This window comes from Schistocerca americana, chromosome 1 (assembly GCF_021461395.2).
Source record: "Schistocerca americana isolate TAMUIC-IGC-003095 chromosome 1, iqSchAmer2.1, whole genome shotgun sequence".
NCBI classification, from domain to species: domain Eukaryota; kingdom Metazoa; phylum Arthropoda; class Insecta; order Orthoptera; family Acrididae; genus Schistocerca; species Schistocerca americana.
Genome location: NC_060119.1, coordinates 145,035,587 through 145,050,997, shown reverse-complemented (window position 1 = coordinate 145,050,997; position 15,411 = coordinate 145,035,587). Strand labels below are relative to the sequence as shown.

General features: G+C 39.9%; 1 protein-coding gene across 1 annotated transcript in view; it reads right to left on the bottom strand.

The window, feature by feature from the left end:
* Positions 1–667: 667 nt before the first annotated feature.
* LOC124623223 (sulfotransferase 1C4) overlaps positions 668–15,411 on the bottom strand; it is a 39,944-nt gene continuing 25,200 nt past the window's right edge. Inside the window, exons 6-7 of the mRNA XM_047149023.1 lie at positions 11,722–11,905; positions 668–873 (exon numbers count right to left, since the gene is read on the bottom strand). Of these exons, the coding sequence (XP_047004979.1) occupies positions 752–873; positions 11,722–11,905 (306 nt within the window). The 3' untranslated portion in view covers positions 668–751. The remainder of the gene's footprint in view (positions 874–11,721; positions 11,906–15,411) is intronic.

Here is a 15,411-nt window from a genome sequence, read left to right as displayed (position 1 = left end):
GTGAATTAGCTGCAACTAGTTGCTTTTATAGGCATTTATTTTTCAAGTTTGATATTTAAAGATGCCCAACATCCAGTCTTCGGGTGTTTATATTTATTTGTGTGTTGTGAACATTGTTTCTTCACTAATGATGTTGTAAAATACCATAACCAAGAAAGCTTTTTCATGATGAGTAAACAAATATAAACATCTGAAGATTGGGTGACCATAAAATGAATGTACTCTCAAAAACATACACTTTGATATATAATTTGCTGGCGTGGCATGTTGGGAAAGAAGTGCCATTCATATCAGTGTGTTACTGCAAAAACATAAACGTCATGGACATTATAGTTTTGACTTCATGCACTGGGAGTGCTGCTGTTGCATCACATGACTAGATGGCCAGTGAGTTTAATTACGTGAATGAGGCCCATGGGTCACCAAAGATTGCCCATCCTTGATCCAAAGCATCATCTCACTAGGGAAGATGAGGCTGTATACTGCACACAAAATATTCATGTCAAAGTGTAGCAAGCAGTCAGCTTACATTCTAATTTATTTTATCTTTACAGGTACTTTAATAAGTGCACTGTTCTCACAGAGCAAGCATTACTTTTTAGAAGAGCACATTATCTGCAGCAGAAAATTTGTAACAAGCCTTCAACAGCTACACAAAATGTGGACATTCACAAGTAGTTCCTGTTGGTCTTCTACATTCCATTCAACTTGAGTAAAAAGAGACACCATTTAGCAAAACAAATTCTAATGTTTATTCTTCTACAAGTTTTACAGGAAATCTGAGGTCAGTGTGTTTCAAATTTTCTTTTATCCATTCATTTGCCCTTTTATCCAACTCAGGTGTGAACTCATCAATCCACGAACCATTTTGACCTGAAACATATTTTCATGTTTGAGACAGTCTAGTTCTATACAGTTTAAACACATCTGTTACTTATTATATCATATTTTTCCTTCTACTATTATATTATTACACCACATTACATTAGTCGTTTACTGTGAATCCCTAGGAGAGGGAAGCCAGGGATGCTGAAAGGAGTCATGACGTATACTTTATTTAAATCTAATATAATTAAATGACTAAACATAATTAAATGATATTTTATAATATTGATAATAAATAACCTAAATGCTATAAATGTAGATTGCCTTTTGTAACACCTTCTGCATACATAAATACATAATATCTAGGTAATATTTTAGGAAAGTATTTTTGTATAGTGTAGCCAGACATGGAAGATAAACAGACAAGAAAACAGGAAAATCTTCTGTTGCACTACCACTGTGGATAGTTAAAAGTTCCCATCTCTGGGTGCAATTCCTCCTTCCACCAGTCTCTCCTGGACTTCCAGAACCTTCAATCCTTAGCCCTTACCCAACTTGTCCTGAATCTCTACACTAATTCATGTAACCACCACTCCCAACAGCTCCTATCTCTCTTCAAAGTTCTCCACCTCTCAAACCCTTACTTGGAGAACACACTCAGGAACATCATCCTAGAAGCCAGCTGCAAACTTGAGTTCCATGCCACACACCACCTGAAAAAACTATCCACAGTGCTAGTGCAACACCTAAGAAGTGGGGTCCCTCTCCCTATCCCTCACAAACACCAACCACAACAGAACCTTCAACAAACCCCGCTCATGGCCAACAAACCTAGTCTAGCCACCCTACTCAATCTCCCCATCCCAGCACATACCCCACACAGACCAAATCTCAACTACAACCACAGTCAAATGCCACATATCACCAGTCCCAATTCAGTTCTAAACCTCTCATCCAGATCCCTCTCTCCTCCAGAGACATCTGTTCTATCAAAAGGCTTAACCTTTAGCCCCACGCCTAAATTCAACCACACTGCCCTGGTTAAAGATCTCCTCTCATTCACCCGGAACCTCAACTGGAAATATCACTTCACTACCCAAACACAGCCCCCAAATACTAGACCCAGTGTTGAACCCTGTCTAGAACAGTTCCGACCGCCTTCTCAAAGGGATCCTCCTCCCCTCCCCCAAAACCATCCCTTGCAGACATTTCAGGAATTCCTCACATCCAGTGTTGCCTCCAAGTCCTTCTTGAAGAACATCCCGACAACCCCCAACATCACCCCAGCTGAATCCCGTGCCATTAAGGAGCTGAAAATAGACTGCTCTATTGTCATCCTCCCGGCAGATAAAGGCTCCACAACTGTCGTACTTGACCGTGTGGAGTATGTGGCAGAAGGACTGCGTCAACTCTCCGACACCTCAACCTACAAAGCTGTTACCCAGGATCCCATTCCCTCCATCCAGACTGAGCTGCAGAAAATCCTAAAAATCCAAGATCCCTCACAAGGCCTCACAATGGCTTCCATAGACTTACTCACTCCACCTGAGCCACGTACCCCTACCTTCTACCTATTACCCAAAATCCACAAAGAGAACCATCCTGGCCGTCCCATTGTGGCAGGCTTCAAAGCCCCAACAGAACGTATCTCAGCTCTGGTAGACCAACACCTCCAACCTATCACCCGCAGACTCCCATCCTACATCAAAGACACAAACCACTTCCTAGAACGCCTCAAATCCATTCCCACTCCTCTCCCACCTGAAACCTTTCTTGTCACCATAGATGCTACATCCCTTTACACAAACATCCCACATACCCATGGTCTCTCTGCCCTTGAGCACTACCTCTCCCAACGCCCACCCGAAGATCTTCCAAAAACCTTATTCCTTATCACACTTACCAACTTCATCCTCACCCATAATTACTTCACTTTTGAAGGCCAGACCTACAAACAAATCAGGGGAACGGCCATGGGAACCAGGATGGCTCCATCCTATGCCAACCTCTTCATGGGCCGCATGGAGGAAGCTTTCCTGAAGACCCAACAGCTGCTTCCCCTGGCCTGGTATAGGTTTATAGATGACATCTTTGTGGTCTGGACTCATGGTGAAGAAACACTCCTTAATTTCCTCCATAACCTCAACTCCTTTTCGAATCTGAATTTCACCTGGTCCTTCTCCAAAACCCAAGCCACCTTCCTGGATGTTGACCTTCATCTTGTTGAAGCTCACATCCACACCTCTGTCCACATAAAACCCACAAACAAACAACAGTACCTTCACTTTGATAGCTGCCATCCATTCCACATCAAACGCTCCCTTCCCTACAGCCTAGGTATTCATGGCAAACGTATCTGCTCCAGTGACGAATCCCTCAACAGTTACACCAATAACCTAACCAGTGCTTTCCTCTCCCGCAACTATCCTGCAGACCTAGTCCACAAACAGATCTCCCGAGCGATACATTCCTCCCCGTCCAACAACAATGTTCCTATCCCAAGACCACACAGAAGCATCCCCCTTGTCACCCAATATTATCCTGGCCTCGAAAACATCAACAAATTACTCCGCCAGGGATATGACTTTCTCTAGTCAACCCCTGAAATGAGATCACCCCTTGACAAAATTCTCCCCACACCACCCAGAGTTGCCTTTCGTCACCCTCCTAACCTCCGTAACATCCTTGTTAAACCCTACAATATTCCCAGACTACCTTCTCTACCCAGCGGTTCCTACCCCTGTAACCGACCCTGCTGCAAAACCTGCCCCATGCATCCCCCCACAACCACCTACTCCAGCCCCGCTACTGGTAAAACATACATAATTCAAGGCAGGGCCATGTGTGAAACTACACATGTCATTTATCAACTGACATGCCTGCACTGCACAGCCTTTTACATCGGTATGACAACAACTAAACAGGCTGAGCGCATGAACGGACACAGACGAACTGTCCGCCTAGGAGATGTCCAATACCCAGTAGCGGAGCATGCCCTCCAGCATAATTCTAGGGACCTAGGAACCTGCTACACTGTATGTGCCATTTGGCTTCTCCCACCCAACACCAGTCCCTCTGAACTGTGAAGATGGGAACTTGCACTTCAATACATCCTTTCATCCCGCCATCCCCCTGGACTGAACCTACATTAAAAAACCTCACCCCCATTTACTCTTCAGTCTTCTCCTCTTTCCCTTTCCTCTTTAGCCATTCACGCATCTTCTCAAACTACATAGTTGTGTTTATCTTTATACTATATGCCTCTTTACTTCTGTATGCATCCTCTTTGGTTTGAAGCTGGCGCAGTAGTCACATTAGAATATCTTTGGCTTCCCTCTGACAACCATGCCTCCATCCTTGCTACCCTCCCTGTTTTCCTTTCCCTGTTGCTTCATAACCTGGGTTGTGAGTAACTGAATCTACTTTCCCTTCTTCCCTTTCTTTCCCCTCTCTCCTCCCTGATGAAGGAACATTTGTTCCGAAAGCTAGGAACGTAAATTTTTGGTTCTGTTTTTTGTGTATCTATCGGCTGTACTGAGCTGAGGTAAGTACTGGCCAGCCCCTCTATCTCTTTGTTAGACATTTTATATTGCTGGATAAGTTTTCAAAAATTTTACTTGCAGCATTGTGCACCTCCTTTTGTGCTGAAGACAACTTTACTATGGTGTAATGAATGTCATTTTTACTTCTGGTATTGTAATTATGTACATCACTGTTCCTTTTGAATTGCAGTGGATATTTGCAACATAGTTCATGAAGGAATATAAATATATTGTGAAGCTGTAGTCCTAATGCCTAACTCCTTACAGAGATGTCTACAAGATGATTATGTGTGAGCACTACATATTATTCTTACAGCACGTTTTTGAGCTACACTTTCTAGCTTCAAGAAGAGCTACCCCAGAACATTATACCCTGTGACATTACTGAATGAAAATATGCAAAATATGTCAACATACTGATTTGTCCCTCACCAAGATTTCCAATTACTTTAAGTGCAAATGTAGCTGAGCTAAGATGTTTTAGGAACTTCAATACCGTATGTACTTTTTTCAGTTTAAATTCTCATTGATATGGACACCTAAGAATTTTGAAATTTCCACCCTATTTATTATTTCCATGCCATGTGTTACACTTGTCATTGGTGTAACAAAATGATTCAAATGGCTCTGACCACTATGGGACTTAACATCTGAGGTCATCAGTCCCCTAGACTTGTTGTTGTTGTGGTCTTCAGTCCTGAGACTGGTTTGATGCAGCTCTCCATGCTACTCTATCCTGTGCAAGCTTCTTCATCTCCCAGTACTTACTGCAGCCTACATCCTTCTGAATCTGCTTAGTGTATTCATCTCTTGGTCTCCCTCTACGATTTTTACCCTCCACACTGCCCTCCAATACTAAATTGGTGATCCCTCGATGTCTCAGAATATGTCATACCAACCGATCCCTTCTTCTAGTCAAGTTGTGCCACAAGCTCCTCTTCTCCCCAATTCTATTCAATACCTCCTCATTAGTTATGTGATCTACCCATCTAATCTTCAGCATTCTTCTGTAGATCCATTTTTCGAAAGCTTCTATTCTCTTCTTGTCTAAACTATTTATCGTCCATGTTTCACTTCCATACATGGCTACACTCCATACAAAAACTTTCAGAAATGACGTCCTGACACTTAAATCTATGCTCGATGTTAACAAATTTCTCCTCTTCAGAAACACTTTCCTTGCCATTGCCAGTCTACATTTTATATGCTCTCTACTTCAACCATCATCAGTTATTTTGCTCCCCAAATAGCAAAACTCCTTTACTACTTTAAGTGTCTCACTTCCTAACCTAATTCCCTCAGCATCACCTGACTTAATTCGACTACATTCCATTATCCTCATTTTGCTTTTGTTTATGTTCATCTTATACCCTCCTTTCAAGACACTGTCCATTCTGCTCAACTGCTCTTCCAAGTCCATTGCTGTCTCTGACAGAATTACAATGTCATCGGTGAACCTCAAAGTTTTTATTTCTTCTCCATGGATTTTAATACCTACTCCAAACTTTTCTTTTGTTTCCTTTATTGCTCGCTCAATATACAGATTGAATAACATTGGGGATAGGCTACAACCCTGTCTCACTCCCTTCCCAACCACTGCTTCCCTTTCATACCCCTCGACTCTTATAACTGCCATCTGGTTTCTGTACAAATTGTAAATAGCCTTTCACTCTCGGTATGTTACCCCTGCAACCTTCAGAATTTGAAAGAGAGTATTCCAATCAACATTGTCAAAAGCTTTCTCTATGTCTACAAATGCTAGAAACGTAGGTTTGCCTTTCCTTAATCTTTCTTCTAAGATAAGTCGTAGGGTCAGTATTGCCTCATGTGTTCCAACATTTCTACAGAATCCAAACTGATCTTTCCTGAGGTTGCTTCTATCAGTTTTTCCATTTGTATGTAAAGAATTTGCATTAGTATTTTGCAGCTGTGACTTATTAAACTGATAGTTCGGTAATTTTCACATCTGTCAACACCTGCTTTCTTTGGGATTGGAATTATTATAGTCTTCTTGAAGTCTGAGGATATTTCGACTGTCTCATACATCTTTCTCACCAGATGGTAGAGTTTTGTCAGGAATGGCTCTCCCAAGGCTGTCAGTAGTTCTATTGGAATGTTGTCTACTCCGGGGGCCTTGTTTCGACTCGGGTCTTTCAGTGCTATGTCAAACTCTTCACGCACTATCGTATCTCCCACTTCATCTTCATCTACATCCTCTTCCATTTCCATAATATTGTCCTCAAGTACATTGCCCTTGTATAGACCTTCTATATAAACCTTCCCTCTTTCTGCTTTCCCTTCTTTGCTTAGAACTGGGTTTCCATCTGAGCTCTTGATATTCATACAAGTTGCTCTCTTTTCTCCAAAGGTCTCTTTAATTTTCCTGTAGCCAGTATCTATCTTACCCCTCGTGAGATAAGCCTCTACATCCTTACATTTGTCCTCTAGCCATCCCTGCTTAGCCATTTTGCACTTCCTGTCTATCTCATTTTTGTGACGTTTGTATTCCTTTTTGCCTGCTTCACTTACTGCATTTTTATATTTTCTCCTTTCATCAATTAAATTCAGTATCTCTTCCGTTACCCAAGGATTTCTACTAGACCTTGTCTTTTTCCCTACTTGATCCTCTGCTGCCTTCACTATTTCATTCCTCAAAGCTACCCATTCTTCTTCTGCTGTATTTCTTTCCCCCATTCTTGTCAATTGTTCCCTTATGCTCTTCCTGAAACACTGTACAACCTCTGGTTCTTTCAGTTTATCCAGGTCCCATCTCCCTAAATTCCCACCTTTTTGCAGTTTCTTCAGTTTTAATCTACAGTTCATAACCAATAGATTGTGGTCAAAGTCCACATCTGCCCCTGGAAATGTCTTACAGTTTAAAATCTGGTTCCTAAATCTATGTCTTACCATTATATAATCTATCTGAAACCTTTTAGTATCTCCACAGTTCTTCCATGTATACAACCTTCTTTCATGATTCTTGTACCAAGTGTTAGCTATGATTAAGTTATGCTCTGTGCAAAATTCTACCAGGCGGCTTCCTCCTTCATTTCTTAGCCCCAATCCATATTCACCTATTACTTTTCCTCTTCCTTTTCCTACTGTCGAATTCCAGTCACCCATGACTATTAAATTTTCATCTCCCTTCACTATCTGAATAATTTCTATTATTTCATCATACATTTTATCAATTTCTTCATCATCTGCTGAGCTAGTTGGCATATAAACTTGTACTACTACTGTAGTAGGCATGGGCTTCATGTCTATCTTGGCCACAATAATGTGTTCACTAAGCTGTTTGTAGTGGCTTACCTGCACTCCTATTTTTTTATTCATTATTAAACCTAATCCTGCATTACCCCTATTTGATTTTGTGTTTATAACCCTGCATTCACCTGACGAAAAGTCTCGTTCTCTTGCCACCGAACGTCACTAATTCCCACTATATCTAACTTTAACCTATCCATTTCCCTTTTTAAATTTTCTAACCTACCTGCCCAATTAAGGGATCTGACATTCCACGCTCCGATCCGTAGAACGCCAGTTTTCTTTCTCCTGCTAACAACGTCCTCATGAGTAGTCCCCGCTCGTAGATCTGAATGGGGGACTATTTTACCTCTGGAATATTTTACCCAAGAGGACGCCATCATCATTTAATCATACAGTAAAGCTGCATGCCCTCGGGAAAAATTGCGGCTGTAGTTTCCCCTTGCTTTCAGCCGTTCGCAGTACCAGAACAGCAAGGCCATTTTGGTTAGTGTTACAGGGCCAGGTCAGTCAATCATCCAGACTGTTGCCCCTGCAACTACTGAAAAGGCTGCTGCCCCTCTTCAGGAACCACACGTTTGTCTGGCCTCTCAACAGATACCACTCCGTTGTGGTTGCACCTATTGTACGGCTATCTGTATTGTTGAGGCACGCAAGCCTTCCCACCAACGGCAAGGTCCATGGTTCTTGGGGGGGGGGGGGGGGGCTAGACTTAGAACTACTTAAACCTAACTAACCTAAGGACATCACACACATCCATGCCTGAGGCAGGATTCGAACCTGCGACCACAGCGGTCGCACGGTTCCAGACTGAAGCGTCTAGAACCACTCGGCCGCATCAGCTGGCTTGGTGTAACACTCTGATTGTGCAGAAATGAATATTTTGTGTCTTTTTAAAAAGAAGGATGAGACCATTCACAGAAAATCAGTCACTAATACTTTTAAAAAGATTGTTTACCATTTCTTCTGTTTCTTTATGCTTGGCTTGATTACAATATTAGTGTGCAAAAGACATGCAAAAACAATGTAATTCTGCTTGTTGTATGTTAGATGGAAGATCGTTTGCATATATAAGGAACAATAGCAGACCTAAGATTCAGCCTTGGGGAACCCCATACATGATTTCTCCCGTCAGAATAATGTTGTAAGGACTACATTGGTCGAATTACTAACCACAACTTTGTGCATTCTTTTGGTTATATCTGACGTTATCTATTGGCTGACTATATCATCAGTCCCACAAAATTTTAGTTTATCTAGGAGACGACTGTGATTCACAGTCAGATCCATTAGATAGGTCACAGAAAATACTAACCACCACTATTTGATGCTTCTCAAATTTGGTGAGTTAGCATGTAAATAGCATTCTCACTAGAGCAACTCTTCTTAAATCCAAACTGTGATTTGCTTAGGATATTATTATTGCTCAGGTGAGATAATATTTTAGAATAGTTTTGGAAAATGATGTCAGCAGTTAAAAGAAACAAAGACTAGCATGGGGAAGACTGTTACGGAGAGCTGCATGAAACCAATTTTTAGACTGAAGACCAAGACACAACATAACCTAAAACATTAATTTTTAGAGTTTGTGTGAAGGAATAGAAGAAGTTCCCCAACAATATTTTCTGATCTATTATGACGTGATTCTTCTTTCTTTTTTTTCTTTTCTAGTTTATTTGGAATTCTTTTTTCTGTCAGTTCACACTTGTTTTGTAATAGTTTGTTTTAACAAATGATTCTTCTTCAGTATGTAGTGTAGACTTTATGATTCTTGGTAACCAATTTGCAACTTGCAGAATGCATCTTTAGTAGGCGTTTTGTGGAAACACTGGTGACGGAGGAGCCTGCAAATATTTATTGGCACGTGGGCAGAGGCCTGGCATGTCTGGATGTCGGACAAGTGGCTTGCACTTCAGTATCAGTACTCCTGATGAACTGTGCACAGTAACTGATGAAAATCTGAAACCCATCCATTTGCAGTTGCTAATCATAAGCCATGGCGGGGTGGGGTATGGGCATGGAGTGTGTGTGAGCAAGCAAGGCATGCTGGGGCTGTGTGGAACATGTCAGGGGTAAGCATGGAACAGATTACCAAATCTGGGCTGATCGTCATGTCCACCAGTGTGGGAATAAGTTTTTTCCTCACTTGTTCTGCTAGTGGCTATCATAAAGCTAACTGCTAAGGGGTAGGCATGTTGGGTATGGAAGGAGAGAAAACAATTTAAGTGCACTGGCATACAAATGGTCCATTTAGTGGAATTAAATGTACTTGGTGGATGGAGGCTATTTAGCAGATTATCATACTAGATTGCTGACAGAAATACGTCAACAAGAGAATATACAAAGATGCAGAGATGGACGAATGTACACGGTGGTCCAGCTGTTGTGTCTAGGCCAGACACATCTCACTAATAACACAAATCTACATCCTCAGTTTAAGGTGAGAGGTTAAATGGAATAGTTATGAGGTGAATGTCTAACTAACAGTTCACTTGAAGGGGCGTTAATAAAGGCAACATTATTTTTACATGTATAGGAAGGCCACTTGTGGAGAAGTATATAAAGACTTGCAAGCATGCTCTGGTCGGCACACACACTGCACCATTTATTGGAGTGTCTGGAAGGTGCCGGACTGCTGTCTTGCTGGTATTAATGTTGGTGGTAATTGAGAAGCAATGCTCAATGTCACATCTGGAATAACTGTCTGGGGAAGGGGGACACAGTTGCCCGATTATTTAAAGAGGTAGGCCCACTGGTTCTCCATCATAATGTGAGTAGCCTGTAATGTTCAGCTACAGTGTCAGATGCATTGTTTTCTGGACATCCATTCAGGAAGTGTCAGTTGTGGGATAAAGGGTTCTGTCTGCACTTTCTACCTGGAAAAACCCACCTACAGCAAAAACATAACTGGGGAGAGAATCCACGTCATGCTAGGGTCCTCATTACATACTAATGGTCTGGCACATGCCCATGCATCTTCTGCTGTAGCATTTGTCATCTGCTTGAGTAGACAAGTGGCAGGTGTGAACATTGGGAAGTGTGTCATCACAGTTGCATACAGAAGTTGATTTGAAAGTTTCATTTAGTTTCTTAAGATTTACTACTCTCCTTTGTCCTTTCTATTTAAAATATCATCTAATGATGAGTTTCTAAGAAGCCAAAACCAGGAGTAACATTTGTATGATCTGATACTGAAAAGATACAGTAAAAGAATTTTGTACACTCTTTTTATTTATAGAGCTTCCTATATTTGATGGAAAATGTTCTTTCACGTTCACTTATTTCCCCAAGCTACAGTATTTTCCTGTACTGGTAGTTGTTTAGCACTTTTTTTTTAGATGGCTTTAAAAAGACGTAGTGAAAACATTGGAAAGCATTGGGTCTGGATAGATACTGCCTTAGTCTCACTGAACCCTGCTGATTCTTAATTGTGCAAGTAACTTCTTTCCAGATGCATTCAGATGGAGACCATACTATAGACGATGCATCAGTTACATCTACGGCTAGTTATGTATGTCTCTCTCCTGCCTCTTCTCCTCCCAAGTGACTCTTGAAGCTTTGCATTAGCAAGTTCCACATTGCACCTTACCCAAGTTTTGCATTACTCCTCAGAGAGTGACAGTATTGTCACACTTGTGAGAGGAGCATTGTCAGTTTTGTGACTGGTGCCAGTTGTTATTCAATAAGTGATGCCAACTGTTGTCTGCAACTCCAGCTAAAATTATATTACGATTTTTCCAAGGTACTTGGGAGAAAGGAAGGAAGATGAGAATTTAATCCCCTGCTCACTTACAGTACTGAAGTATTGTAGTTTTCATTAATATATGCAAAAGAAATGGAAATGTTAATGAAACACCTAAGATGAGCACATTGTATTTCATGTGGCAGAGGAGCAGGATCCAAAAAAGGAGGATGCTTCTATTTTGAAGGGAGAAAACTAAATGTTCGTCTTCTTTCTTGTTAGATTCACAATAAATTTTATATTTCACAAGTGATGCATCTCAATCGGGTAGTAAATTCTATGACCTAATAAAAAAGTAGGTAAAGTTGATAGTAGCTGAGATAATGCTTGACTTGTTAATAATACCTTTCCTTATAAAATCCTGCTCTCCATTCTGCAGCAGTCCAATGTCTTTCAGCTGATCCATGTTGACTGCTGTGTTTTTACGGAAATTATTTATATGCAGATATGATGTGAGCTCTGATACCTGTTCATCAGTTAGAGATTTCCCAAGAAAGTCTGCCACTCTTTCAACAGTTTCTGAAATGTCCTGCAAGGAGTTAGTGATTAGTTTAAATATACTTTCAGCACATGAACTACAACCGTATATTCATTAAAGCTTTTAATGCTTATACCTTAAGTTATTTATTTATTTATTTATTTATTTATTTATTCTTTGCCCATGGACTCCAGCTGAAAATCCAGCTGAGAGTATTGGGTGTGTCATACAATAGCCTATTAACATCAAACTTGATTTCAATATATATATAAATGAAACAAATGATTAAACAGAAATAGTCCATAATAATACAAAGGTTTTACATGTTTCACATTATATGTACACACAAATCAAAAAAACATACATAAATGATAATTTTTACAGGTACATTTCAGTAATGATATATTTAAACACATCTTAGTATTCACTCAAACTGTATATACATTTCTCTGTGAGATATAGTTTCAAATGATTTTTAAAACATTTTAGATCTGTTTCTTTTTTAATGATTTTGGGGAGTTTATTAAAAAACCTTTTGCCTGCTTCTTCTGGGGCAGTCATAGACAGTTTTAGATTTCTGTTTATCATGTAGTAATTTTCATTTCCTCTTGTACCGTGTTTGTGTACATCTTTATTTAGGAGGTGTTTATCACTTGACCTTACCACCATTATGCTTTGGTATATATACAGTGAATATACTGTCATAATATTATAGTGTACAAAAGCTTGCCTACAGGTCTGTCTTGGTGGTATTTTTGCAATGCATCTCACTGCCCTTTTCTGAATTGTGAATATTCTTTTTAGGTAGCCAGCTTGTGCATTTCCCCATATATGAACCGAATAAGACAAATGTGGGAAGACAAGTCCATAATACATTGATCTGAGGACTTTATCATCCACAGTCTTAGCTGTTTTATGCATGATGAAGATCTGTTTGTTTATCTTTTTACACAGTGCATCTATGTGCTCCCCCCATGCCAAATGTTTGTCTATTATAGTTCCTAGAAAATTTGTGCTGGTTACTTCTTTAATAGTGTTTCCATTTATATTAACATTTATATTATAATTTTCACTATGCTTGGTCTGAAATACTACATTCATTGTTTTAGACTGATTCATAAACAGGTTGTTTTGTGTTAAATATTTATTTGCATTTTCAATAGTCAGGAGTGCTTCCTTCTCAAGCTCCTCCTTTGTGTCAGCTGTGCAAATGATTGTTGTGTCATCAGCATACATTATAAGTTTCTGATTTATATAGTTAGGGAAGTCATTTACGTAGAGTATAAATAGTATTGGCCCAAGCACAGACCCTTGCGGCACACCGTGTTTAACTGTTTGTAATTCTGATATGTAGTTTGTTATGTTTCCCCCACTAGTATGTCTGATTTCTGTGCATTGTTTCCTATTTGTAATGTATGATTTAAGTATGTCATAGCATTTTCCTCTAATTCCATACTGATATAATTTCATCATTAATTTTGAGTGGTTCACACAATCAAATGCCTTAGATAGGTCCATAAAAATCCCACAAGTCTTTTGTTGCCTGTCAAGTAAATTAAGAATGTGCTCAATTATATCTGTTGATGCTGTTTTTGTTGACTTCCCTTCTCTGAAACCATGTTGTGATGAATGCAGTATACTGTACTTTGTTATAAAACTTACAATTCTATTCTTTATTATCATTTCATAGATTTTAGCAAATGTTGAGATCAATGATATTGGCCTGTAATTTCCTAATTCATCCCTGTTCCCTTTCTTAAATATTGGCTTCACTTTACTCACTTTCAGTGAATCTGGAAATATACCTTCTTCTATCGCAGCATTCAGCATGTGTGTCAATGGTTTTAATATACATTCTCTGCATTCCTTTATGAGATGTGATGTGACACCATCCAAGCCAGAAGAATGTTTAATTTTAAGTTGTTTTATTAGGTTTGACACTTCTGCATCTGTTGTTAAACTATCACAATAGTATCAATAGACACAACAAGCCATAAATGACTATGGGAACACACACTTACACACACACACACACACACACACACACACACACACACACACACACACACGCGCGCACACACACACACACACAAACCATGGCACATGAATTCCTGTCCTGCCGCAAGTGCATTTAAAAAGTGACTGTCAGAAATAAAGGAGCATTGTGGGCAAACCTGGAAGTTTAAATGAAGATTTAAGATAACCTGATTAGAGATTCCTTCTACAAATGAACTGATGATCGCAGAAATGTTTGGTTTTCCAAATTGAGAAGAAATTCAATTTCTTTTGTACACATCTCATATATAAAATCTTTTGGTGTACTCTCCTTCTGAAATTGATCTAAATTGCACTTCCTAAGAATACAATTTGGGAAAAAGCTTATGTTGCTTCTCCACTAAATGAATATCGACTGATGATTGATTATACTTAGAGAAGGTAAGTATTTCATTATCAAAGCAGATGGATCTCAATGTAGCAATCACTCTTTAATCTCTATATAAAAACAAACATGCAAATACTACAAAACATCTGACATATTCAACACTTTTTTTCTATTGAGCAGTAACAATCTTTCCTACTGATTTTATGGCTGCAGGAATTTTCTTAAGCAGCCTTTCCACCAACTATGACAATCCAAAATGTGTGGGAGATTCAAATTTCATCACTTGTCTTAATGTATGATTAGGGCCTCGTAGTATTTTAGAACATACATGCAGTCAAATGAATAGCGATTTTTCTTTATTGTACCACAATCCCATTTATTGGGAAGACAGGAATGGCCACTGATCAGAAGTAATGTATTATTTTGTTTATGTGGCCTGTCAGAGTAGGACAGAACCAAATCATTGAGTGGTTGCAGATTTGTCCCGGACAACCATGATAAAAAAGGTTTCTTTTTGGAATCCTTCCTAAAAACCCAGAATTCTAAACCTCTCAGCTGGTTCAGATTCATTGATGACATCTTTGCTATCTGGATTGAAAGTGAGGACACCTTATTCACATTCCTCCAGAACCTCAACAACTTCTCCCCCATTTGCTTTACCTGGTCCTACTCAACCCAACAAGCCACCTTCCTAGATGTTGACCTTCACCTCAGAGATGGCAACATCAGTACCTCTGTCCATATCAAACCTATTAACCACCAGCAATACCTCCACTTCGACAGCTGCCATCCATTCCATACCAAGAAGTCCTTTCTGTACAGCCTAGACACCCATGGTCATCGCATCTGCAGTGATGAGCAGTCCCTCTCAGAATATACTGAGGGTCTCACTGAAGCCTTCACTGACCGTAATTATCCTCCCATCCTCGCACAAAAACAAATCTCCCGTGCCTTATCTTTCCAGCCTCCCACCACCTCCCAAAGTCCCACAGTCTGGCCACAGAGAAGCATTCTCCTGGTAACTCAGTACCATCCAGGACTGGACCAACTGAATTACATTCTATGCCAGTGTTTCAATTACCTCTTGTTGTACCCTGAAATGAGAAATGTCCTGCCCACTATGCTTCCCACTCCTCCTACTGTGGTATTCCGCTGTCCACCGAACCTACACAAT